At 35.1% G+C, this 27,188-nt stretch overlaps 2 protein-coding genes across 4 annotated transcripts; both read left to right on the top strand.

The window, feature by feature from the left end:
* Positions 1-3,306: 3,306 nt before the first annotated feature.
* Positions 3,307-6,962, top strand: LOC131060065 (protein HOTHEAD). Of its 2 annotated transcripts, none has more exons than XM_057993168.2 (6): positions 3,307-3,456; positions 3,934-4,187; positions 5,082-5,472; positions 5,750-6,099; positions 6,191-6,675; positions 6,770-6,962. In XM_057993168.2, exons 1-6 carry the CDS (start codon positions 3,387-3,389, stop codon positions 6,822-6,824), a joined length of 1,605 nt encoding a protein of 534 aa, XP_057849151.2. In that variant the 5' UTR covers positions 3,307-3,386; the 3' UTR covers positions 6,825-6,962. The 2 variants fall into 2 exon arrangements, with proteins under 2 accessions (XP_057849151.2, XP_057849150.2); XM_057993167.2 differs by having other exon boundaries at positions 3,314-3,456; positions 3,931-4,187.
* A 15,932-nt stretch (positions 6,963-22,894) lies between these two features.
* Positions 22,895-26,651, top strand: LOC131060067 (protein HOTHEAD). Of its 2 annotated transcripts, none has more exons than XM_057993170.2 (6): positions 22,895-23,050; positions 23,529-23,782; positions 24,677-25,067; positions 25,345-25,694; positions 25,786-26,270; positions 26,365-26,651. In XM_057993170.2, the coding sequence occupies exons 1-6, from the start codon at positions 22,981-22,983 to the stop codon at positions 26,417-26,419; spliced, it is 1,605 nt and encodes a 534-aa protein (XP_057849153.2). In that variant the 5' UTR covers positions 22,895-22,980; the 3' UTR covers positions 26,420-26,651. The 2 variants fall into 2 exon arrangements, with proteins under 2 accessions (XP_057849153.2, XP_057849152.2); XM_057993169.2 differs by having other exon boundaries at positions 22,909-23,050; positions 23,526-23,782.
* Positions 26,652-27,188: the final 537 nt, after the last annotated feature.

Below are 27,188 nucleotides of genomic sequence, written 5' to 3'. Positions count from 1 at the left end.
TGTTTCTTCATGGGGTATTGATGAGGAACTATATATGGAGAAGACTGAAGGCTTTGTTTAATAGGGTCAAGAGCACTTGTATTGCAGATTGAAGTAGAGCTTGTATGGGCTTAAACAAGCCCCAAGTCAGTGGTACCTTAAATTTGACAGCTTCATGACTTAGCAACATTTTATCCGTTGTGAATCAGATCCTTGTGTTTTTAATAAGAGGCTTGTTAATGGTGATTTTTTCATTCTTTTACTTTATGTTGATTATATGTTGGTTACTGGCATTAGTGTGAATACTATTCATGAATTAAAACAACTTTTACTCAACGTTTTGCCATGAAAGATTTAGGGGTAGCGAAGAGGATTCTTGGGATGACCATAATCAGTGATAGAAATCAGAGGCAAATCATATTATTTCAAGAAAAATATATTCTCAAAATTTTTGGACAGGTTCAATATGGTAGATGCCAAATTTTTTAGTACACCATTGGCTAATTATTTTCACTTGTCTTCTGCTATGTGTCCTGAAACTCCAGAAGAGAAATAATAAATGGAGGGTGTTTTGTATTCATCAATAGTTGGCAGTCTCATGTATACCATGGTTTGTAAATGTCCTAATATTGTTCATGCAGTGGGAGTTGTGAGCAGTAATTTGGGTAAATCTCATTGGCAAGCAGTTCAATGAATTTTTCGATACTTGAAAGGTACTTTTGCTTATGTTTTATGTTTTGGTGGTAACGATAGTCAGTTGTGTTGCTATGTTGATTCAGAGATGGCTGGAGATTTGGATAAGAGGAGGTCTAGTTCTAGTTATGTGTTCACTTTTTTCAAGGCAGTGATCAGCTAGGTCTCACGCTTGCAACAAGTGGTTGCACTTTCTTTTACTGAAGCTAAATACATTGCTCTAACTGAAGGAGCCTAGGAAATGATATGGTTACAACAATTGTTAGGTGAAGGAGCCAAGGAAATGATATGGTTACAACAGTTGTTAGGTAAATTGTGGTGCAAGCAAACTATTTTCACCTTGTTTTGTGATAGTAATAGTGCCATTCATTTGGCCAAAAATTCCACTTTTCATAATCGAACGAAGCATATTGATCTTAGATACCATTTTATTTGTCATGTTAATGATGAAGGTAAGCTTCAGGTAGAGAAAATTCATATTAAGGTAAATCCAACAGATGCTTTGACAAAGGTGGTTACAAGAGAGAAGTTCAAATTTTGTAGAGATTCTCTCGGTATTCTAAAAAACTGTTAATAAATTTGAGGCCTGAGATATCTTTGAGTCGCTTTTTCTGATATTGATTGATCTTCACGTAGGAGATTGTTGGGTATGTGATGCCCAATCAATCCTATAATGGTTCTGCTATGTAATCGTACCTTTCTTGAAAACGCATGTCTTCTGGCCTTATTTTAGTGGTTGGAGATATAGTCTGAGTTTCGGTATTTTTATTGCCATAACATGGCTGTTATAGTGGATTGTATGTTGTGAAAAACAAAGATGAATAAAATGGAGAATCTCAAGCCTTGAAAGTGGATGTAGCCTTACAGGCGAACCACTATAATTTTCTCGTTTTTGTTTGCTCTGTGCTTTTGTATTCTGTTATTGTTTCTGTATTTTTCTTTTGTCCATTTATATCAACACAAACCACAATCTTAATTAACAAGTTGCAATAAAATGCAATCTAGCACAAGATCATCCACGCTTCAATAGATGTAGTAAACAATCAGAATTTGTTGATTCCAATAAACTTACCACCTCTTATAGGAATAATAACTCAAAAGTCTTCCTTGATATTCCTTCTGCAGAGCTTCTGTAACATAAGTTCCCTGAGCTCTTTATGTGGATCATCTATAGCGTCAATGACAACATTTCCAATTAAGTAAGACAACATTCAAAACCAAACCAACTCTTAACAGCTATTATAACGTCGACAATTGTGAAATTCTAACTTGTCATTAGTAACAACTATATGATTTAGATATTTCCAACTGTCTCATGAACATAGAGAATTTTGAAGCAAATTTGTATGACTTTGGTTCGAATCGCTCGACAGGCCAACTTTTTGTATCTGAAGATGGGGTAGTGGTGTAACCTGAAACATTATTGAACCTATGGTAAAAAAAAACGTATTGAAGGCTTGATTGAAGTGTGACTATTATAGAGCCCGATCTTGTGTAATCTTTCATGTATCATTGTTTTGATATGATTCAACATCATAAACTAATGACTCAATGTTTACATTTCAATATAAGATCCTTATTGCTCAAGGCAAAATATTTAGCATGCAAGTGGGCGGGTAACCAAGTTATTTGAAAATGGTGTCTCAAGAAAGTAGGAAGAGGCTTAAATTAAGAAGACAAGGCCACAAGTTTAATTTCATCCAATAGATAGATCCACACCTGCTATGAAGTCTAAGATGTGCGAGTGATAAATAAGGCCATTACAAATGGAGGTAGGCTAATGGCTAATAAGCGTTAGGTTATGGTTAATTTATTTTGAAAATTGATCAAATGGACTATCAAACTACTATATTTATTACAAGACCCACAAAGAGACCAACAAATAAATATAAGAGTTGTAAATGTACCTTTAAATTATTGTAATTAATTATCTTATTTATATCAGAAAAAATGTTGTCGAAATTCTAAACCCTTCCTATCTTAAAAGTAGGTGATATAAGATTTAATGTGATATAAATAGAAGTAAAAGAATTTTAATATCCAGGGAAACAAATATACATAAATAAATAGGATACACTCATTATAACGTCAATCCATGGATTTCATCGTGAACCTCTTTTAGCAGCTATGTTTAGCCTCGTTTGGCAGCTATGTTTAAGACTAATTGAATGAGAGGCAGACAAGAATGGCTCATACGTCTAACTACCCAATGCGGTATTGATTAGTCGATAGATTTGTAATACCAGATTTTATACGTCTTAAAACATATCAACAAAGTACGTGATATAAGATTTAATGTGATATAAATAGAAGTAAAAGAATTTTAATATCCAGGTAAACAAATATACATAAATAAATAGGATACACTCATTATAACGTCAATCCATGGATTTCATCGTGAACCTCTTTTAGCAGCTATGTTTAGCCTCGTTTGGCAGCTATGTTTAAGACTAATTGAATGAGACGCAGACGAGAATGGCTCATACGTCTAACTACCCAATGCGGTATTGATTAGTCGATAGATTTGTAATACCAGCTTTTATACGTCTTAAAACATATCAACAACCCAGTCGGTATGGTACACAGCATCATAAAATTTGAGAGCGGTATTGATTATTTAAGTACGTTCACTACTTAGCAGAGGTCGAAAAACTTTGAGAAGTAAAGTCTGTAAATCAGAATAACTCTGTGTATTTTCTTTTAAGGTAGCTGATATGGGTGTTCAAGGGAGCACGCTGTTAATATGCCTCCTCCTCCATGCCTTTCTCTGCATCTCTGCAAAAGGTTAATGAGTTTTGTTTCTTTAAACATGAAAAGTCTATTATATCAATTTAGTAATATTTTTTAATTGTAGACATATGGTTTCAATACTTTATGATGTTATTGTGCATAGTTTATTTTGTGAATTTATTTCCTAGACGTTTTGGATCAAACTATCATGAAAAAAAGAGACCAAGATGAGAAAAGAATAAAATGATTGTTCTATTCTTTCTATTTGTCTTGTTCTCTTCTTTCGTATGATAGATCATAGAGTTTGATCTCTACGATAATACTTTCTAATTTGCACATTATGTAAAATTTTTTTGTTATCAATGTTTCATCATAACTTATAATCAATCATTGAAATGATTATTAATTAACTATTCAAATCATACTCTATAATCTACTGTTAGAATGATTATGTATGCATTTTTTATCACCCACATTTCATATATACTCTATAATCTCTCATGAAAATAATTATGTAAACTTTTTTAGCAGAGCATTCATTTGTGAAAGAAGCAAAGAATGGTCAGTGGAAGAAGTCAAGGTATGATTATATAATAGTTGGCGGCGGAACTGCTGGGTGTAGTCTTGCTGCCACTCTCTCACAGAATATGTCTGTACTCCTCTTGGAGAGAGGAGGATCTCCGTTTGGTAACGAAAAAATATTGAATATAGAGAATTTTGAAGCAAATTTGTATGACTTTGGGTCGAATCGCTCGACAGGCCAGCTTTTTGTATCTGAAGATGGGGTAAGATTCAGATAATCTCTTTACTGAAATCATTGATTTACAAATGACAAACGTGGGTTTGCACGGGATAGACGGGCTTATTAATCACTGAAAAGTAGAATTGGTTTTGAACGTCAGCAACTATGGTTGTTTTATTCATACTGTCTATTCAGACATGAGAAAGTATTTTTTTTAATCTATTCTAAAAGATTCAAAATGATAAGAGTAATAGTTGTGCATTTAGTCGTCTTTTTTTTTTTGTGAGGTGGTCAAAATACATTTAAAAAATAGAAGAAAAATAGTTGAAGATTAAATTATATTTTGTTGGTGTATTAATGATTTGTTGTATTTTAGATGTAAAGGTTACATTTCATTCAATTATGAATATTCGTCGTTAGCATTAATAGCTTTTAGCCACAACTACTAGTACTAGATTATTAAAAATATAGGACATTAAATTAATAGGTATTATCACAACTATTGAAATATGCTCACATGCTACATCTTTTCTTCTACATGTAAAGTTAGGACAATTGAATATTAGGTAGATTTTCAAGTTCATCTTGTACTTTCATTCATAAATCCCACTCCTTTTAGTTGTCTTTTAAAATATAATCATTATTTTACATGTATATTACATGAAATCATATATTAAGAACAAAACATTAAACTTGAAGTACACTTCCTGCAAACTTAATCCTAATTTTTCCATTTTATATATTTCAAAACAATGATTACATGAAAGATAAATCTTTCTATGTTAACAAACCCATTCTTTATGGCTTCAAATATTTAGTGTAATGACTATCAAAGCATGTCCACTGTTTATCATTTTCAAGCTTCAACTGGGCACATGTTATGCCATTTGAATTCAGTGATAAGCTAACTTGAGTGAAACTACTGTGCATTAAATAGGTGCTAAATATAAGACCAAGAGTGTTAGGAGGAGGCACCTGTCTCAATGCAGGATTTTACACACGTGCAAGTTCAAGTGAGGTGAAAGCCATGGGATTGGAGCCAGGCCTGGTGGAGCAGTCTTATCGTTGGGTGGAAAGTGTGGTAGCCCATCGACCACCCCCAAATGAATGGCAGAATGCAGTAGCAAAAGGTCTTATAGAAACAGGCATTTCTCCTTACAATGGCTTCACATATGACCACATCCCTGGCACCAAGCTTGGTGGGACAATTTTTAATAGCACCGGACATCGCTCTACAGCTGCTGATATTCTTGTTCAACGTGCCAATCCAAGAAAACTTACAGTTTTGCTGTATGCAACAGTTCAACGTCTTCTTTTTGTTACAAAAGGTATTTTAGAGTAAGGAAAAATAGTTTTGCTTTAAACAATATATTCAAGTCAAGTTTGGATGTGCTTGGATATTTCAGTTTAAGTCATATTAATAATCAGGTTTTGAGTATGATTTCAGATAAATCGTATAAACAAATCAAAACTTAAAATATGTTATTTAAACTAGGTGAATTACGTATAACATTTATAGATTGTTAGAACCTGAGAATAGCAATGTCAGTGTTAGTAAAAATTTTTTTATTACACTTTATGTAGTACTGCTGTGTTTGTTTGCAGACGAAACAAGGCCTAAAGCAAAAGGGGTTGTTTTCATGGATGCTGATGGAAGAGAGCAACAAGTCTTTTTGAAAGATGGTAAAAGTGAGGTTATAATATCTGCTGGAGCTTTGGGAAGCCCACAGTTGCTTATGCTTAGTGGGATTGGGCCTGCAGAAGAATTGAAGTCCATGGGAATAAAAGTGATAATGGACCAGCCTGCAGTTGGAAAGGGTATGGCTGACAATCCCATGAATACCATTTATATTCCCTTGGCAATTGGAGTGCCAGTCTCTCTCATTCAAGTAGTGGGTATCACAAAATTTGGAAGCTATATAGAGACATGCAGTGGATTTAAATTTTACAGTAAGGTAATATAAAATATATACATACATTTACATGTTATTCATTTCATGTATATTATTATAATGGGGGGATGAACTAATGTGTGGTGAAAAACAGAGTGTAGGGAAGAAGGATGGAATTATTCTGCAAAAGGTGAAAGGTCCTCTTTCTAAAGGTTATCTGAGATTGGATAACAGTACCAATATTGATGACAATCCAGTTGTGAAATTCAATTACTATGATCACCCAATGGATGTACAGAGCTGTGTGAAAGGAATGGGAACCATCGAAAAGATCATTAAGTCACACCCAACGAAAAAAATCATTTCCCCCAGCACGAGTCTGAACAAGATCATGAATTCAAGCTATCAAACTATTGGAAATTTGATTCCCAGGAACCCTGAAGGCTGGGGATCATTAGAGAAGTTCTGTAAAGATACAGTCACAACAATTTGGCATTATCATGGTGGATGTCAGGTGGGTAGTGTTGTTGATGGAGAGTATAGACTCCTTGGAGCAGATAGTGTTCGAGTCATTGATGGGTCCACTTTTCTTTTCTCTCCAGGAACTAATCCTCAGGCTACAGTGATGATGCTTGGAAGGTGTGTTTTCTTTTTTCTTCCCTTACTCTGAATAGCTTGTCATGCTCTTCTGCTTTGTGTAGAATAAAATGTATATCTTCTTGTGATATTGCAGATACATGGGAGTGAGAATTTTGAGAGAAAGATTGGGCCCATCAGCAGAAGTATAGTTTGCAGCTGTTAGATAGACAACTAAACTTATATTCTCATTTATCTATTTAATGGACTTTTCCATATTCATCCAACAGGTGCCCCTTATTATTGTAATAATAGTGTTTAATTTCTAATTGAAAAGAGTATTGTAATAATAGTGCTTATTTTGTAGTACTGTAATTGTAATAATATTAAAAAATAATAATAGCATTTTTATTTATTTTTATAAATAAATTATAATATTGAGTTGTTTTGATTTATATAGAATTTTGTATAATGATATACCATGGTTTATGTAGTAATATGTTTTATATAATATTGAGAAACAATTAATTATTTGTCTATTTTTTGTAGTAAATTGCAATCTTTAAGTCATTTTCATTTATATATAATATAAAAAAAGTTTTAACAATTTATTTACAAAATCAGATTATTTATAAAATCCTTGATCATAATTACCTAACATCTTAATATCTTATAGTAATACAGCAAAAATATTTAAAACACTTCTTTTTAGCTCCTTGTATCATTCTTTAACTTAATACTAATGAACTCATTTACTTTGTCCTATCTATCTCCATAAAACCAAGAACTTTTCTAAGGAATTGTACTCCATTAGGAACCTTTTGATGCTTTGGAACATTGAAGAAATTTGAGGGGTAAAGAAAAAGATAACCAATTCATGTTTTTTCCTTGAGATTGAAGTTTGTTGAAATTAACAAGAGTGGGAACACCAATGCTATAATGAGCAATGTCCAAAATCTCATTGAGACCACCCAAAACTATTTTTTAAGCAAATTTGAAACCAAAATCTTGACTATATCTTTGAGCTCCCCCAGGTCCAAAAGTGCAGCTACAAACATGGTTGATATATTTGAATTTACCCTATACCTATGCTTCGACTCTTCTCCTAGCATCTATTCACTAGTGCATTTGGCCTCAAATACCGACGGCAGTTCATCGGGATTTTGAGTACAATTCGTTGGACTGCTGACGAGCAACACCGTCGAAAACTTGTAGTCGGACATTCCGACGGTGCTCAAGACCGTAGGAATTTCGACGGAGTCGAAGACTCTTCCGACGATGGCCATGACTGCGCTTAGCCATCGGTAAAACTCGATAAGTCGTCGAAATTGTAACGCCTTGAAGGTAATGTTCCGACGACTAAGTCGTCAGAATAAATTGGAATTCCGATGGCCCCCTCACTACTTGGCCATCGATAAAACTCGATAAGTCATCAAAATTCGAACGGCAACTAGGGCATCCAAATAGACGAGGATGTTGTATGTGTGACAGTTTAGGCGTCTGAATTCAGACGGCCCCGTCACTATGTAGCCGTCAGAATTTCGACGACAACGAGGGCATTCACACCGACGAGGATGTTGTATGTGCGATGGTTTGGGCATCTGAATTCAGACGGCCCCGTCATGGTTTAGCCGTCGGAAGTCCAATGGCTACGAGGGCATCCGCACCGATGAGGATGTTGTATATGCGATGGTCTGAGTGTCGGCAAAACTCAATATCATCGGAATAAATTGGGTGGGCATCAGAATTCCGACGTCCCCTCAATGCTTAGCTGTCTGCAAAACTCGATAGTCGTCGAAATAAATTTCGACGCCCCCTCACTGCTTAGCCATTGGCAAAACTCGATAGTCGTCAGAATAAATTGGTTGGGCGTCGGAATTTCGACGCCCTCTCGCTGCTTATTTGACAAGGATGTTGTCAGACATACAACATCCTCGTCAGATGCTTGGTGGATGGAAAGGTTTGCACTTATTGACCAATACGATAATATGAAAGATTCATTATTCTGTATCAGCCAACCAAATGACAATAAAAACAATTTGACAATCTAATCATGCGACGGTTCAAACGTCGAATGATTGGTAGATGGAAAGATTTGAACTGATTGACAAATACGATAATACTAAAGATTCATTATTTTATATCAACCAACCAAACGACAATAAAAACAATTTGACAATCTAATCTTTCCACTCGAAGATCAGCCTCAGAAAACCATGTATGATTGAAGAATTGTGTCCCACGTTAAGTTCTTCAATCCCATCAATAGCCACCCATAGGTGGCATACCATAAGTTGGCATGTGAGGCATTCCCATTCCACTCATATCTAGTTGAAAGCAACCTCCCATGCCTACTCCCATGTCAGGCATTGGAGGTGCTGGCAAAGCAAAGGCGAAGAAGCTGAGCATACATACTATGTAAACAAAATAGGCACATATTTATTTCTACAGAAGATTTAAAATGTTTATTAAAGAGAAACTTAAAATATTCACAGAATCATCAGAGTATATCAAGAACCTAAAGTAGGTATGGAAACACAAAAGTCAATCATATTATTCATCCAGGCAAGTTCCAAAGCCACATCTAGTCTGATCAAGTCATAGCATATGAACAAGCATGAAACAAAGCATTCTTTCTTGCCCTGCAGTTCCAAATGCAAAAGTAAGCCCCATTTCAATGCCCCGATCCAAAATGAAAATTCAAAATATACTTTAGCCTATGAGAGAGAAAAACCAACTATATGTTTTACCAATTGTATACTTGTTCCACAAAATACACCAACAATTCCTCTGCAAGTTCATGATCACCTGATTTAGAACTAGTTTCCATTTCATCCTTGTAAAGATTATCCTTCTTAGACAGTGCAATATGTTAGCACATAATTTTTTTATAATTTACTGAAAAATGCTATTTTTCTATAATTTCCTTAATTATGCTCTTAAAAATGTGCATGCTATTTTATATAATTTTCTTAATTATGCTCTTAAAATGCTATATTCTATAAACAAAATAGCCACATGTTTATTTGAATTTTTATAAACCGTTAGTAGAGTAGAACAAGTGCTCCTTGAGGCTCAATTAAGCAAAATGCATACCTGTTGAGGAACAAGATCTTTCTCTTCTTTCTCCTTGGATTTCTCTTCTTGGACAACCTCTAACTTGTTCCACAAAATACACCAGCAATTCCTCTGCAAGTTCACGATCACCTAATTGAGAACTAGTTTCCATTGCATCCTGGTAAAGATTATCCTTTTTAGACAACTGTGCAATATGTTAGCACATAAATTTTCTATAATTTCCTGAAAAATGCTATTTTTCTATAATTTCCTTAATTATGCTCTTAAAAATGTGCATGCTATTTTCTATAATTTCCTTAATTATGCTCTTAAAATGCTATATTTTGTAAACAAAATAGGCATATATTTATTTGAATTTTTAAAAACCGTTAGTAGAGTAGAACAAGTGCTCCTTGAGGCTCAATTAAGCAAAATGCATACCTGTTGAGTAACAAGATCTTTCTCTTCTTTCTCCTTAGATTTCTCTTCTTGGATAGCCTCTAACTCTTTCGACAAAATACACCAGCAATTCTTCTGCAATCTCACAATCACCCGATTGAGAACTTGTTTCCATTGCATCCTTGTAAAGATTATCCTTTTTAGACAGTGCAATATGTTAGCACATATTTTTTTCTATAATTATCCTTGAGGCTCAATTAAGCAAAATGCATACCTGTTGAGCAACAAGATCTTTCTCTTCTTTCTCCTTGGATTTCTCTTCTTGGATAGCCTCTAACTCATTCCACAAAATACCTGTTCCATAAAATACACCACCAATTCTTATGCAAGTTCACGATCACGCGATTGAGAACTAGTTTCCATTGCATCCTTGTAAAGATTATCCTTTTTAGATAGTGCAATATGTTAGCACATAATTTTTCTATAATTTCCTAAAAATGCTATTTTTCTATAATTTCCTTAATTATGCTCTTAAAATGCTATAGTTTGTAAACAAAATAGGTACATATTTATTTGAATTTTTAAACACCGTTAGTAGAGTAGAACAAGTGCTCCTCAAGGCTCAATTAAGAAAATTCATACTTGTTGAGCAACAAGATCTTTCTCTTCTTTCTCCTTGGATTTCTCTTCTTGGACAACCTCTAACTCGTTCCACAAAATACATGTTCCACAAAATACACTAGCAATTTCTCTACAAGTTCACGATCACCCAATTGAGAACTAGTTTCCATTGCATCCTTGTAAAGATTATCCTTTTTAGATAGTGCAATATGTTAGCACATAATTTTTATATAATTTCCTGAAAAATTCTATTTTTCTATAATTTCCTTAATTATGCTCTTAAAAATGTGCATGCTATTTTCTATATTTTCCTTAATTATGCTCTTAAAATGTTATATTCTGTAAACAAAATAGGCACATATTTATTTGAATTTTTAAAAACCATCAATAGAGTAGAACAAGTGCTCCTTGAGGCTCAATTAAGAAAAATCCATACCTGTTGAGCAACAAGATCTTTCTCTTCTTTCTCCTTGGATTTCTCTTCTTGGACAGCCTCTAACTCGTTCCACAAAATAAACCAACAATCCCTCTGCAAGTTCACGATCACCTGATTGAGAACTAGTTTCCATTGCATCCTTGTAAAGATTATCCTTTTTAGACAGTGCAATATGTTAGAACATGATTTTTCTATAATTTCCTTAAAAATTCTATTTTTCTATAATTTCCTTAATTATGCTCTTAAAAAAGCACATGCTATTTTCTATAATTTCCTTAATTATGCTCTTAGAATGCTATATTTTGTAAACAAAATAGGCACATATTTATTTGAATTTTTAAAAACCATCAGTAGAGTAGAACAAGTGCTCCTTGAGGCTCAATTAAGCAAATTGCATACCTGTTGCACAACAAGATTTTTCTCTTCTTTCTCATCGGATTTCTCTTCTTGAACAACCTCTAACTTTTCCTTAACAAGCTCATCAACTTTTGTCGTTTATTCTCGAATGAACTTTGAAAAAGAAATTCTTTGAATATTAGGTGTTTAATTATGCAGAAGATTGAAAATGTTTATTAAAGAGAAACTTAAAATATTCACAGAATCATCATAGTATATCAAGAGCCTGAAGTAGGTATGGAAATACAAAGTCAATGATATTATTCATCTAGGAAAGTTCCAAAGCCACATCTGGTCTAATCAAGTCATATCATATGAACAAGCATGAAGCAAAGCATTCTTTCTTGCCCTGCAATTCCAAAATGCAAAAGTAAGCCCCATTTCAATGGACCAATCCAAAAATAAAATTCAAAATATATTTTACCCTATGAGAGAGAACAACCAACTATATGTTTTACCAATTGTATACTTGTTCCACAAAATACACCACCAATTCCTCTACAAGTTCACGATCACCCGATTGAGGTGAGGAGGCATCAAGATACCATATACCGATGAGAGCGTAGCAGGCTAGAGTTGTACTCATCGACAAAAGTTATACTGATCAAGGAGCAAAGTTGAGGAGAATTGATGCATCGGCAAAAACTATACCGATATGACCCATCGGCATAGTAAACACTACCGACAACAGTGGAGAATTGTCTTGTAGATAGCTGATGAGGCTATCGGTAAGAGTTATATCGATAAGAGTGGCGAAAAGAAGTGTCCATCGGTATAGCCAAAGTGATTGGTATGTGTTACTTTGAGACACCCCGATGCCCGAAGAAATCATCGGTGAGACATATACCGATGGAACATACTCTATCGAGAAGACATTGCTTATCGGTATGTTTCATTTCAGATTAACCTGATAAACGATGAAGGAGCGGACTGATTGAGTGGAGCGAAGAAACTATGGGGAAGACTCATGGCGATGAAGTCAGTTGCATCGGTATAGCCAAAGCGATCAGTATGAGTTACTTTGAGCTACCCCGATGCCCGAAGAAATCATTTGTAAAACATATATCGATGAAACATACTCTATAGGGAAGACTTTGCTTATCGGTATGTTTCATTTTGGACTATCCCGATACCTGATGAAGGAGCACACTGATTGAGAGGACTGAAGACACTATCGGGAAGACTCATGGTGATGAAGCCGGTTGCATCGGTATACCCAAAGTGATCAGTATGTGTTACTTTGAGCCACCCGACGCCCGAAGAAATCATCAGTGAAACATATATCGATGGAATATACTCTATTAGGAAGACTTTTCTTATCAGTATGTTTCATTTTGGATTACCCTGATACCCAATGAAGGAGCGGACTGATTCAGAGTAGTGAAGACACTATCGGGAAGACTTGTGGCAATGAAGCCAATTGCATCGGGAAGATCTATGTCGATGGTGAAGCCCATCGAGGAAACATTGCCTATCGTGATAATGAAATGAGCTCACCCTACGCTCAATGAGAATATCGGTTTGAGATATACCAATGAGGAGGAAAAGGAGTCATTGGTTTAGGGTATCCCGATAAGAGAAAGTAAGATGTCAAAGCAGGTAAAGGGTTGTTCAGAGAGCGCCAAAAGGGAAATATTCATCGGGGAGACATATGCTGACGAGTCATTGTCATATCAGAATTTAAAACCAAAATTTTTAAAAGTCTTATATTTAATACTTGTAGTAGATATGCATCTATGGTTCGTACGAGGCAAATTTTATGCGAAGTTAATTATTGCAAAAGAATATGACGGAACTAGAAATTGCCTTGTCTAAATGTTGCGTTGGTGAAAGAAGAATACACAGATAGAACACATCGCACCTTTGAAAAATAGAGCAGAGTATTGTAATTGTAGAAATGGAAACTTCGAGTTCAACAGGAAAGAAGAGGGTGGCCAAGAGCCTTGACCTGTAAAGGAAAAAAAAACTAAAGAGGTGCCTCCAGTCAGGATGTTAAACCAAGACATGATAGACCAAATGCAGGCACCTGACCCAAAATCTAGAAGGTCGAAGCAGCACCTATCGGGGAGAGACCAATTAGAAGACAATACAAAGAAGTTGGAGATGTCTGGACCAAGGTAAGGGGACATGAATTGTTTATGTTCCACTATTTGAGAAGGACCAAGGAGATGCTGCGCTACAATCCTTGGATGACAAATTTAGGTAAGCTAAAAGTCCCCAATGATTTTGTAAACATAAGATTGTTATAGGTTTTGGTGAGGAATTATAATTCAGTGAAGAGGTGCATTCAACTCCCAAATGGGGAAGCATTTATTAGATTTTTTGCGGGTACCATAAACGAGGTTTTCAATTTAGACCGCAGTCCTGATAAGCCCTTGTCCTTTGGGGAGTAGGAGGAAGAATACCTCAGAATGGACACTACATATACTGGCTAGAAATTTGCCATTCACAAGAGGCAGGCAGGAAAATTAACAAAGGAAGACGGGCCACCATTCAGCATTGATTTATTCAGACACTACTTGCAGTACACATATATGTCATGTGGGCAGTAGGAGGGGTGGAGGTGCCTGATCTGGCAAGCACTAGGCCACTATTGTTAGCCTTTGATATACAAATATATAAACCTAGGCCTTTTGACGATGCATCATATCTTGTGGATAGGTTGCACGAAGGTTTTTTAAACTTTAGGGATGATACTCATCCCAATTTCAAATTTTATTCACTATTGATGCATCTAGTGTTATTTTTATGGATATGTAAAGGGTTTTTGGCCTGAGAGACTAAAATCAAATAACAAGAACAGGGATATGTAGACACTAATGTGATGGAGATTTTGCGAGGTATAGCAACCTAGTTAGAAGCCATGGAGATAGCCCAGAGAAGAGGCCGACATATTGAAGATGTAAGTGAAGATAAAGGAGAAGAAGCCCCGATAGAACAAGCAAACCCACCGGTGGTTGATCCAGATGAGGAAAGGTTTTTGAAGGTTTTGAGTAGGGCGAATACTAAACCTCATTTTACCCCACCGGAATATGATGGGAAGTTAAATTTGGATGAATTGATGGATTGGATCTTGGAGATGGAGAAGTATTTTGATTTTGAAAACACTGCAGAAGAGAGGAAGGTGAAATATGCCTGTACTCGGTTGAAAGGTCATGCATCTCTTTGGTGGGAACATTTGCAAGTTGATAGATAGAGAAGAGGTAAAGAGAAGATTAAGACATGGGATCAGATGATTGCTAAGTTGAAGTCAAAGTTTATGCTAATTAATTATCAAGTGAATCTGTTCTAGAAGTTAAAGAATTTGAAACAAAAGGAATCTAGTGTGAAGTTGTACATCGAAGCATTTTACAAGTTTAATATCATATCCAAACATGTTCATAATGAATTTGAACAAGTTCCAAGATATTTGAATGGATTGTGGATGTCTGTATAAGATGAACTCAGTTTGATCAAATTAGAGAGTGTTGAAGAGGCTTACTAGTATGCCCTAAAGGCAAAAGAGAAGCTAAACAAAAGACATGAGCAGAGGCAGAGAGGTAGATGTGGAAAGTTTACTGGAGGAAGATTTCAAGGAGGAAGAGGATATACCAGAGGAAGATGAACCTGTATAGATCAGAACAAGGACAAAGAAGTAAACATAGAAGGTAATTCATATCGGAAGGATAATAGAAATTTCTACCAGAGGAGAGAACAAGATGGCTATTAGAATGAGAATTTTGGAAGACAGGACAAGAGAAAATTTAGAGGAACTTGCTATAAGTGTGGAGGAAAAGGACATCGTGCATTCAAGTGTAAGAAGACAAAAAATATTGAAAGAGCAGTAGTGGTGGAAGAAAACCCCACCAGATTAGACAACAAACTGGAAGATGGAGAACTGTTGGTGATGAGGAGAGATTTGTGTAATATCGGAGGAGATGAAGAGCCCTTGCAGAGGAAGAATTTGTTCAAGACCAGATGTAAGGTATCCAATAAGTGTTGTAAAGTTGTTATTAATAGTGGTAGTTCAGATAATCTTATTTCAGAAGAGATGGTGAATAAGTTGAATTTGGGGAGATTGAAATACCCTAAGCCTTATCAGATCTAGCATGGATTCAGGATGAACATAAGTTGTTAGTAAGTGAACAATTTTTGATGAATTTGAAAATTGGGAATTATCATGATGAAGTCTTGTGTGATATTATGCCTATGGATATTTGTCATCTTTTGTTTGGTAGACCTTAGCAGTTTGATAGACAGGCAGTACATGATGGGAGGAAGAATACATACACTATTGTGGCCAATGAGATGAAGCAAACCTTGTTGTCTTTGGAGGAACCTTTGAAGAATGAAGTCTATACGAATGCTAGAATCTGTTTGGTGGATGGAAGGAAATTCCTAGATGGATTGAAACATGAGAATGTGTGTTTTGCCTTAATTCCTAAGAATACTGAGAAACCGGAACCGGAAGGAGAAGAACCGAAAGAGATAAAAGATTTGCTGACCGAATATGAAGACATCATTTCAGATAATGTACTTGATGGATTGCCACTTGTGAGAAGTATTAGTCATTGCATGGACTTAGTTCCCAGAGCTAGTTTGCCTAACAAAGCTGCACACCAGATGACACCAACAGAGAATGAAGAGTTGAATAGACAAGTGCAGGAGCTATTGAAGAAAGGTTTGATCAGGGAAAGTTTGAGCCCTTGTGCAGTACCAGCAGTATTACCACCTAAGAAGAATGGAGAGTGGAGAATGTGTACTGATTCTATAGCAATAAACAAGATCACAGTGAAATATCGGTTTCCTTTGCCTAGGATGGATGACATAATGGATTGTTTGAGTGGAGCAAAATACTTTACAAAGATAGATTTGAAGAGTGGATATCATCAGATCAGGATCAGAGAAGGAGATGAGTGGAAGACAACATTTAAGATAAATGAAGGACTGTATGAATGGTTGGTGATGCCTTTTGGGTTAACTAAAACACCAAGTACTTTCATGAGGCCGATGAATGAGGTATTGAAGAAATTCTTGGGTAAGTTTGTTATTGTGTATTTGGATGACATTCTGGTTTTCAGTAAGACAAAAGAGGAGCATTTGTTGTAGTTGAGACAAGTTTTGTAGAGAGTGAGAGAAGAAAAGTTGTTGATCAATATCAAGAAGTGTACTTTCATGAAGGATGAGTTAGTCTATTTGGGATTTGTGATATCTAAGGATGGTTTGAAGATGGATCCTGAGAAAGTGAAAGCAATTGTTGAGTGGCCTACACTGGAAAGCATTGGAGAGGTAAGATCATTTCATGGATTGGCTAGTTTTTATTGGAAGTTTATCATAAATTTCAATTTAGTTTGTAACCCTATGACTGAGACCATGAGAGGAGATCAGAAGGAATTCAAGTGGACCACCGGAGCAAACTAAAGTTTTGAACTGTTGAAGCAGAAAGTGACTGATTAGCCTATATTAGCATTATCGGATTTCAATAAAGTATTTCAAGTGGATTGTGATGCAAGTGGAACAACAATAGGAGCAGTCTTGAGTTAGGAAGGGAGAGCAATAGCTTATTTCAGTGAGAAATTGAATGATGCTTGGAGGAGATATTCAGTGTATGATCAAGAGTTTAATGTCATAGTTCAAGCCTTGAAGAAGTGGAGACATTACTTGTTGCCTAAGAAGTTTGTGTTGTATACAGATCATCAAGCTTTGCAGTATTTGAACAGTCAGAGTACGTTGAATCAGAGACATATGAGATGGGTAGAATTCTTCCAGAGTTATACCTTTGTGTTGAAGCATAGAAGTGGGAAATCTAACAAAGTTGTTAATGCATTGAGTAGGAGAAAGGATTTGCTGACATAGATGAGAGTGATAGTATACGGATTTGAAGATTTGAAGATTTGAAGACATTGTATGATGATGACCCAGATTTTGCAAAACCTTGGAAACCATGTAGAGAACCAGTTATGGTAGATAGAAGCAATTGGTTGGATTACTTCAATCAGGATGGGATGTTATCTAGAGGAGTTCAGTTGTGCATACCTAAGAGTTCTATGATGGAGAATCTGATAAAGGAGAAACGCAGTGGAGGTTTGGCTGGACATTTTGGTATTGACAAAATAGTAGTATTGGTGAGTGAGCAGTACTTTTGGCCCAAGATTCATAAGGATGTTAAGAGATATGTGCAATGTTGTAGAGCTTGTCAAGTTGCAAAGGTTAGTAGTCAGAATGTGGGATTGTATAATCCTTTGATAGTATCGGTAAGACCTTGGGAGGATATAAGCATGGATTTTGTAGTTGGATTGCCTAAAACACCAAGAGGGAATGATTCTATATTTGTGGTAGTGGATAGATTCTCGAAGATGGCTCATTTCATACCTTGTAAGAAGACATCAGATGCATTGCATGTGGCAGCCCTATTTTTCAAAGAAGTAGTGAGATTGCATGGATTACCTAAGAGCATAGTTTCAGATAGAGACACGAAGTTTGTTGGCTATTTTTGGAGAATACTTTGGAAGAAGATGAAGACAGATTTGAAGTTTAGTTCTACTTTTCATCCATAGACTGATGGATAGACAGAAGTAGTTAACTTGAGTTTGGGAAATTTGTTGAGATGTTTAGTGGGAGATAAAACTAGAAGTTGGGATCTAATCCTTGCACAAGAAGAGTTTGCCTACAATAATTCAGTGAATAGTAGTATTGGAAGAACACCTTTTGAGATTGTTAGCGGAGTGCATCCTAGAGGTATATCAGAATTGAGGGATATTAGCAGTGAAGACCTGAGAAGTTTAGAATCAGAAGATTTTGCAGATCACATGGAAGCCTTGCATATTCAAGTTAAGTAGAATTTGGAAGACATGAACAACAAGTATAAGGAGAAGGAAGATGAGAAGAGGAGACATAAGGAATTTAAAGTTGGTGATGAAGTGATGGTATATCTGAGAAAAGAGAGATTCCCAGTTGGAAGTTATAACAAGTTGCAAATGAAGAATTTTGGACCTTGCAGGATTTTGAGAAAGTTCAGTTCTGGAAATGCATATGAAGTGGAGTTACCAAATAGTCTGAGTATTTCACTTGTGTTTAACATTTCAGATCTTCATGAGTATCATGAACCAGAATTCAGTGAGGACAATATTGCAGACTTGGAGAAACAGTTGCGTCGTAAGGAACCGGATCAGATTGAAGACATTTTGGAGAGTAGGGTTGGGCGTAGTACCCGGAGTAGTCAGTATAAGGAGTATCTTGTGAAAAGGAAGGATAGATGACTTGAAGATTTATCTAGGATTTCTCAAGCAGAGGTAGACTGCCTTGGTTTTCCTCTGACCCCAGTATTGTGAGAGGCTCACTTTTTCAATAACCCCGGATGTCTGATGTAGGAGCATCCCTGGTTCAAAGCAATCTTGCATCAACCAAAAATATTTTCTTTTTGTTTTTCTTTTTGTTTGCAGTTTCAACTTTTCTTTCGGTGTGCCCCGGGTTTGGCTCACTGGATCCTATTGAGTTGGATTCTACTTGAAGACTTAATCATCTTTCGTATTTCCAGATCGCATCACATTTGGATCATTTTCCGACAAAATATCGCTATTGGTTCCCTTGATAGTTTAATGTTACAGGTTGCCAATTCTTGTTATTGGTTGCCTGGACCTATTTTGGTGATCTACCGGAACCCCTTCCAAATATTGCCTTGGGCGTTGATTCCGATGTTCCTTGGTGTGTGGCTGACCTTTTCCCGTGATCTACGTTTCATCCTTTGGATTTTTTGGAGGAATCTCTTGGTGGAGGTCGACCTTGTTAATTTTACACATTAGGTCTTGTTCTTTGGGTTTCGATCCCTTTTTGGGCTGACTAGATCCTTTGGATCATATATATAATTGTAATCACGCATTAGAATTTAATCAATGGAAGAATCAAGTAGCAAGACTGTGCATAGAAGATAGATATTAAGATTCAAGGTCTTGGTTGTGACCTATTCTGTATGTTTTGCCAAGCCTGTGAGCCACTTATGTTGTAACCCGGATGTTACTGGTTGGTTGTAATCAATTTTCATGAAATAAAACAATTTGTTCTGCATTGCCTCCATCATATCTTTGTGTTTCCGTTGTGTTTATTCTCGCTAACCGGTCCAAATTGATCTCTTTGAGGTCCTTCCTCACCAGTGACGGCTTCAGAAAGATTTAGGGGTAGCGAAGAGGATTCTTGTGATGACCACAATCAGGGATAGAAATCATAGGCAAATCAGATTATCTCAAGAAAAATATATTCTCAAAATCTTGGACAGGTTCAATATGGCGGATGCCAAATTTGTTAGTACACCATTGGCTAATCATTTTCACTTGTCTTCTGCTATGTGTCCTAAAACTCCAGAAGAGAAAGAATAAATTGAGGGGTTTTTGTATTCATTAGCAGTTGGGAGTCTCATGTACACTGTGGTTTGTACTCGTCCTGATATTTGCTCATACAGTGGGAGTTGTGAGCAGATTTATGAGTAATCCGAGTATATCTCATTGGCAAGCAGTTCAGTGGATTTTCCGATACTTCTGATTATGTTTTATGTTTTGGTGGTAAGGACACTCAATTGTGTGGCTATGCTGATTCGGATATGGCTGGGGATTTGGATAAGAGGAGGTCTAGTTCTAGTTATGTGTTCACTTTTTTCAGGGTAGCAATCAGCTGGGTCTCACGTTTGCAACAAGTGGTTGCACTTTCTTTTACTGAGGCTGAATACATTGCTCTAACTGAAGGAGCCAAGGAAATGATATGGTTACAACAGTTGTTAGGTAAATTGTGGTGCAAGGAAACTATTTTCACCTTGTTTTGTGATAGTAATAGTTCCATTCATTTGGCCAAAAATTCCACTTTTCGTAATCGAACGAAGCATATAGATCTTAGATATCATTTTATTTGTCACGTTAATGATGAAGCTAAGCTTCAGGTAGAGAAAATTCATATTAAGGTAAATCCAACAGATGCTTTGACAAAGGTGGTTACAAGAGAGAAGTTCAAATTTTTTACAGATTCTTTCGGTATTCTAAAAAACTGTTAATAAATTTGAGGCCTGAGATATCTTTGAGTCGCTTTTTCTGATATTGATTGATCTTCAAGTGGAAGATTGTTGGGTATGTGACGCCCAATCAATCCTGTAATGGTTCTGCTATGTAACTACCCTTCTCTTCTTGTAACGGTGCTCTGTCATCGTACCTTTCTTGAAAACGCATGTCTTTTGGCCTTCTTTTGGTGGTTGGAGATATAGTCTGAGTTTGGGTATTTTTATTGCCATAACATGGCTGTTATAGTGGATTGTATGTTGTGAAAAACAAAGATGAATAAAAGGGAGAATCCCAAGCCTTGAAAGTGGATGTAGCCTTACAGGCGAACCACTATAATTTTCTCGTTTTTGTTTGCTCTGTGCTTTTGTATTCTGTTATTGTTTCTGTATTTTTCTTTTGTTCGTTTATATCAACACAAACGACAATCTTAATTAACAAGTTGCAATAAAATGCAATCTAGCACAAGATCATCCACGCTTCAATAGATGTAGTAAACAATCAGAATTTGTTGATTCCAATAAACTTACCACCTCCTATAGGAATAATAACTCAAAAGTCTTCCTTGATATTCCTTCTGCAGAGCTTCTGTAACATAAGTTCCCTGAGCTCTTTATGTGGATCATCTATAGCGTAAATGACAACATTTCCAATTAAGTAAGACAACATTCAAAACCAAACCAACTCTTAACAGCTATTATAACGTCGACAATTGTGAAATTCTAACTTGTCATTAGTAACAACTATATGATTTAGATATTTCCAACTGTCTCATGAATATAGAGAATTTTGAAGCAAATTTGTATGACTTTGGTTCGAATCGCTCGACAGGCCAGCTTTTTGTATCTGAAGATGGGGTAGTGGTGTAACCTGAAACATTATTGAACCTATGGTAAAAAAAAACGTATTGAAGGCTTGATTGAAGTGTGACTGTTATAGAGCCCGATCTTGTGTAATTTTTCATGTATCATTGTTTTGATATGATTCAACATCATAAACTAATGACTCAATGTTTACATTTCAATATAAGATCCTTATTGCTCAAGGCAAAATATTTAGCATGCAAGTGGGCAGGTAACCAAGTTATTTGAAAATGGTGTCTCAAGAAAGTAGGAAGAGGCTTAAATTAAGAAGACAAGGCCAGAAGTTTAATTGCATCCAATAGATGGATCCACACCTGCTATGAAGTCAAAGGCCATTACAAATGGAGGTAGGCTAATGGCTAATAAGCGTTAGGTTATGGTTAATTTATTTTGAAAATTGATCAAATGGACTATCAAACTACTATATTTATTACAAGACCCACAAAGAGACCAACAAATAAATATAAGAGTTGTAAATGTACCTTTAAATTATTGTAATTAATTATCTTATTTATATCAGAAAAAATGTTGTCGGAATTCTAAGCCCTTCCTATCTTAAAAGTAGGTGATATAAGATTTAATGTGAGATAAATAGAAGTAAAAGAATTTTAATATCCAGGGAAACAAATATACATAAATAAATAGGATACACTCATTATAACGTCAATCGATGGATTTCATCGTGAACCTCTTTTAGCAGCTATGTTTAGCCTCGTTTGGCAGCTATGTTTAAGACTAATTGAATGAGAGGCAGACGAGAATGGCTCATACGTCTAACTACCCAATGCGGTATTGATTAGTCGATAGATTTGTAATACCAGCTTTTATACGTCTTAAAACATATCAACAAAGTTGGTGATATAAGATTTAATGTGATATAAATAGAAGTAAAAGAATTTTAATATCCAGGGAAACAAATATACATAAATAAATAGGATACACTCATTATAACGTCAATCCATGGATTTCATCGTGAACCTCTTTTAGCAGCTATGTTTAGCCTCGTTTGGCAGCTATGTTTAAGACTAATTGAATGAGACGCAGACGAGAATGGCTCATACGTCTAACTACCCAATGCGGTATTGATTAGTCGATAGATTTGTAATACCAGCTTTTATACGTCTTAAAACATATCAACAAAGTAGGTGATATAAGATTTAATGTGATATAAATAGAAGTAAAAGAATTTTAATATCCAGGGAAACAAATATACATAAATAAATAGGATACACTCATTATAACGTCAATCCATGGATTTCATCGTGAACCTCTTTTAGCAGCTATGTTTAGCCTCGTTTGGCAGCTATGTTTAAGACTAATTGAATGAGACGCAGACGAGAATGGCTCATACGTCTAACTACCCAATGCGGTATTGATTAGTCGATAGATTTGTAATACCAGCTTTTATACGTCTTAAAACATATCAACAACCCAGTCGGTTTGGTACACAGCATCATAAAATTTGAGAGCGGTATTGATTATTTAAGTACGTTCACTACTTAGCAAAGGTCGAAAAACTTTGAGAAGTAAAGTCTGTAAATCAGAATAACTCTGTGTATTTTCTTTTAAGGTAGCTGATATGGGTGTTCAAGGGAGCACGCTGTTAATATGCCTCCTCCTCCATGCCTTTCTCTGCATCTCTGCAAAAGGTTAATGGGTTTTGTTTCTTTAAACATGAAAAGTCTATTATATCAATTTAGTAATATTTTTTAATTGTAGACATATGGTTTCAATGCTTTATGATATTATTGTGCATAGTTTATTTTGTGAATTTATTTCCTAGACGTTTTGGATCAAACTATCATAAAAAAAAAAGAGAGCAAGATGAGAAAAGAATAAAATGATTGTTCTATTCTTTCTAGTTGTCTTGTTCTCTTCTTTCGGATGATAGATCATAGAGTTTGATCTCTACGATAATACTTTCTAATTTGCACATTATGTAAATTTTTTTGTTATCAATGTTTCATCATAACTTATAATCAATCATTGAAATGATTATTAATTAACTATTCAAATCATACTCTATAATCTACTGTTAGAATGATTATGTATGCATTTTTTATCACCCACATTTCATATATACTCTATAATCTCTCATGAAAATAATTATGTAAACTTTTTTAGCAGAGCATTCATTTGTGAAAGAAGCAAAGAATGGTCAGTGGAAGAAGTCAAGGTATGATTATATAATAGTTGGCGGAGGAACTGCTGGGTGTAGTCTTGCTGCCACTCTCTCACAGAATATGTCTGTACTCCTCTTGGAGAGAGGAGGATCTCCGTTTGGTAACGAAAAAATATTGAATATAGAGAATTTTGAAGCAAATTTGTATGACTTTGGGTCGAACCGCTCGACAGGCCAGCTTTTTGTATCTGAAGATGGGGTAAGATTCAGATAATCTCTTTACTGAAATCATTGATTTACAAATGACTAACGTGGGTTTGCATGGGATAGACGGGCTTATTAATCACTGAAAAGTAGAATGGGTTTTGAAGGTCAGCAACTATGGTTGTTTTATTCATACTGTCTATTCAGACATGAGAAAGTATTTTTTTTAATCTATTCTAAAAGATTCAAAATGATAAGAGTAATAGTTGTGCATTTAGTGGTTTTTTTTTTTTTGTGAGTTGGTCAAAATACATTTAAAAAATAGAAGAAAAATAGTTGAAGATTAAATTATATTTTGTTGGTGTATTAATGATTTGTTGTATTTTAGATGTAAAGGTTACATTTCATTCAATTATGAATATTCACCGTTGGCATTAATCGCTTTTAGCCACAACTACTAGTACTAGATTATTAAAAATATAGGACATTAAATTTATAGGTATTATCACAACTATTGAAATATGCTCACATGCTACATCTTTTCTTCTACATGTAAAGTTAGGACAATTGAATATTAGGTAGATTTTCAAGTTCATCTTGTACTTTCATTCATAAATCCCACTCCTTTTAGTTGTCTTTTAAAATATAATCATTATTTTACATGTATATTACATGAAATCATATATTAAGAACAAAACATTAAACATGAAGTACAGTTACTACAAACTTAATCCTAATTTTTCCATGTTATATATTTCAAAACAATGATTACATGAAAGATAAATCTTTCTATGTTAACAAACCCATTCTTTATGGCTTCAAATATTTAGTGTAATGACTATCAAAGCATGTCCACTGTTTATCATTTTCAAGCTTCAACTGGGCACATGTTATGCCATTTGAATTCAGTGATAAGCTAACTTGAGTGAAACTACTGTGCATTACATAGGTGCTAAATATAAGACCAAGAGTGTTAGGAGGAGGCACCTGTCTCAATGCAGGATTTTACACACGTGCAAGTTCAAGTGAGGTGAAAACCATGGGATTGGAGCCAGGCCTGGTGGAGCAGTCTTATCGTTGGGTGGAAAGTGTGGTAGCCCATCGACCACCCCCAAATGAATGGCAGAATGCAGTAGCAAAAGGTCTTATAGAAACAGGCATTTCTCCTTACAATGGCTTCACATATGACCACATCCCTGGCACCAAGCTTGGTGGGACAATTTTTAATAGCACCGGACATCGCTCTACAGCTGCTGATATTCTTGTTCAACGTGCCAATCCAAGAAAACTTACAGTTTTGCTGTATGCAACAGTTCAACGTCTTCTTTTTGTTACAAAAGGTATTTTAGAGTAAGGAAAAATAGTTTTGCTTTAAACAATATATTCAAGTCAAGTTTGGATGTGCTTGGATATTTCAGTTTAAGTCATATTAATAATCAGGTTTTGAGTGTGATTTCAGATAAATCGTATAAACAAATCAAAACTTAAAATATATTATTTAAACTAGGTGAATTACGTATAACATTTATAGATTGTTAGAACCTGAGAATAGCAATGTCAGTGTTAGTAAAAATAATTTTATTACACTTTATGTAGTACTGCTGTGTTTGTTTGCAGACGAAACAAGGCCTAAAGCAAAAGGGGTTGTTTTCATAGATGCTGATGGAAGAGAGCAACAAGTCTTTTTGAAAGATGGTAAAAGTGAGGTTATAATATCTGCTGGAGCTTTGGGAAGCCCACAGTTGCTTATGCTTAGTGGGATTGGGCCTGCAGAAGAATTGAAGTCCATGGGAATAAAAGTGATAATGGACCAGCCTGCAGTTGGAAAGGGTATGGCTGACAATCCCATGAATACCATTTATATTCCCTTGGCAATTGGAGTGCCAGTCTCTCTCATTCAAGTAGTGGGTATCACAAAATTTGGAAGCTATATAGAGACATGCAGTGGATTTAAATTTTACAGTAAGGTAATATAAAATATATACATACATTTACATGTTATTCATTTCATGTATATTATTATAATGGGGGGATGAACTAATGTGTGGTGAAAAACAGAGTGTAGGGAAGAAGGATGGAATTATTCTGCAAAAGGTGAAAGGTCCTCTTTCTAAAGGTTATCTGAGATTGGATAACAGTACCAATATTGATGACAATCCAGTTGTGAAATTCAATTACTATGATCACCCAATGGATGTACAGAGCTGTGTGAAAGGAATGGGAACCATCGAAAAGATCATTAAGTCACACCCAACGAAAAAAATCATTTCCCCCAGCACGAGTCTGAACAAGATCATGAATTCAAGCTATCAAACTATTGGAAATTTGATTCCCAGGAACCCTGAAGGCTGGGGATCATTAGAGAAGTTCTGTAAAGATACAGTCACAACAATTTGGCATTATCATGGTGGATGTCAGGTGGGTAGTGTTGTTGATGGAGAGTATAGACTCCTTGGAGCAGATAGTGTTCGAGTCATTGATGGGTCCACTTTTCTTTTCTCTCCAGGAACTAATCCTCAGGCTACAGTGATGATGCTTGGAAGGTGTGTTTTCTTTTTTCTTCCCTTACTCTGAACAGCTTGTCATGCTCTTCTGCTTTGTGTAGAATAAAATGTATATCTTCTTGTGATATTGCAGATACATGGGAGTGAGAATTTTGAGAGAAAGATTGGGCCCATCAGCAGGAGTATAGTTTGCAGCTGTTAGATAGACAACTAAACTTATATTCTTATTTATCTATTTAATGGTCTTTTCCATATTCATCTAACAGGTGCCCCTTATTATTGTAATAATAGTGTTTAATTTCTAATTGAAAAGAGTATTGTAATAATAGTGCTTATTTTGTAGTATTGTAATTGTAATAATATTAAAAAATAATAATAGCATTTTTATTTATTTTTATAAATAAATTATAATATTGAGTTGTTTTGATTTATATAGAATTTTGTATAATGATATACCATGGTTTATGTAGTAATATGTTTTATATAATATTGAGAAACAATTAATTATTTGTCTATTTTTTGTAGTAAATTGCAATCTTTAAGTCATTTTCATTTATATATAATACAAAAAAAGTTTTAACAATTTATTTACAAAATCAGATTATTTATAAAATCCTTGATCATAATTACCTAACATCTTAATATCTTATAGTAATACAGCAAAAATATTTAAAACACTTCTTTTTAGCTCCTTGTATCATTCTTTAACTTAATACTAATGAACTCTAGTGTATTTTTTTCTGGATTCGATGGAAAAATATACACACAATCGAATCCAGAAAAAAATACACTAGAAATGCAAAATGGATTGTGGAAATCTCATAGCTTTAACTAATGAACTCATTTACTTTGTCCTATCTATCTCCATAAAACCAAGAACTTTTCTAAGGAATTGTATTCCTTTAGGAACCTTTTGATGCTTTGGAACATTGAAGAAATTTGAGGGGTAAAGAAAAA

The sequence above is a fragment of the Cryptomeria japonica genome, chromosome 8 (assembly GCF_030272615.1).
Source record: "Cryptomeria japonica chromosome 8, Sugi_1.0, whole genome shotgun sequence".
Lineage (NCBI taxonomy): Eukaryota > Viridiplantae > Streptophyta > Pinopsida > Cupressales > Cupressaceae > Cryptomeria > Cryptomeria japonica.
Note: the sequence above shows the minus strand (reverse complement) of the source record. Positions and strands in the feature narration are given on the sequence as shown.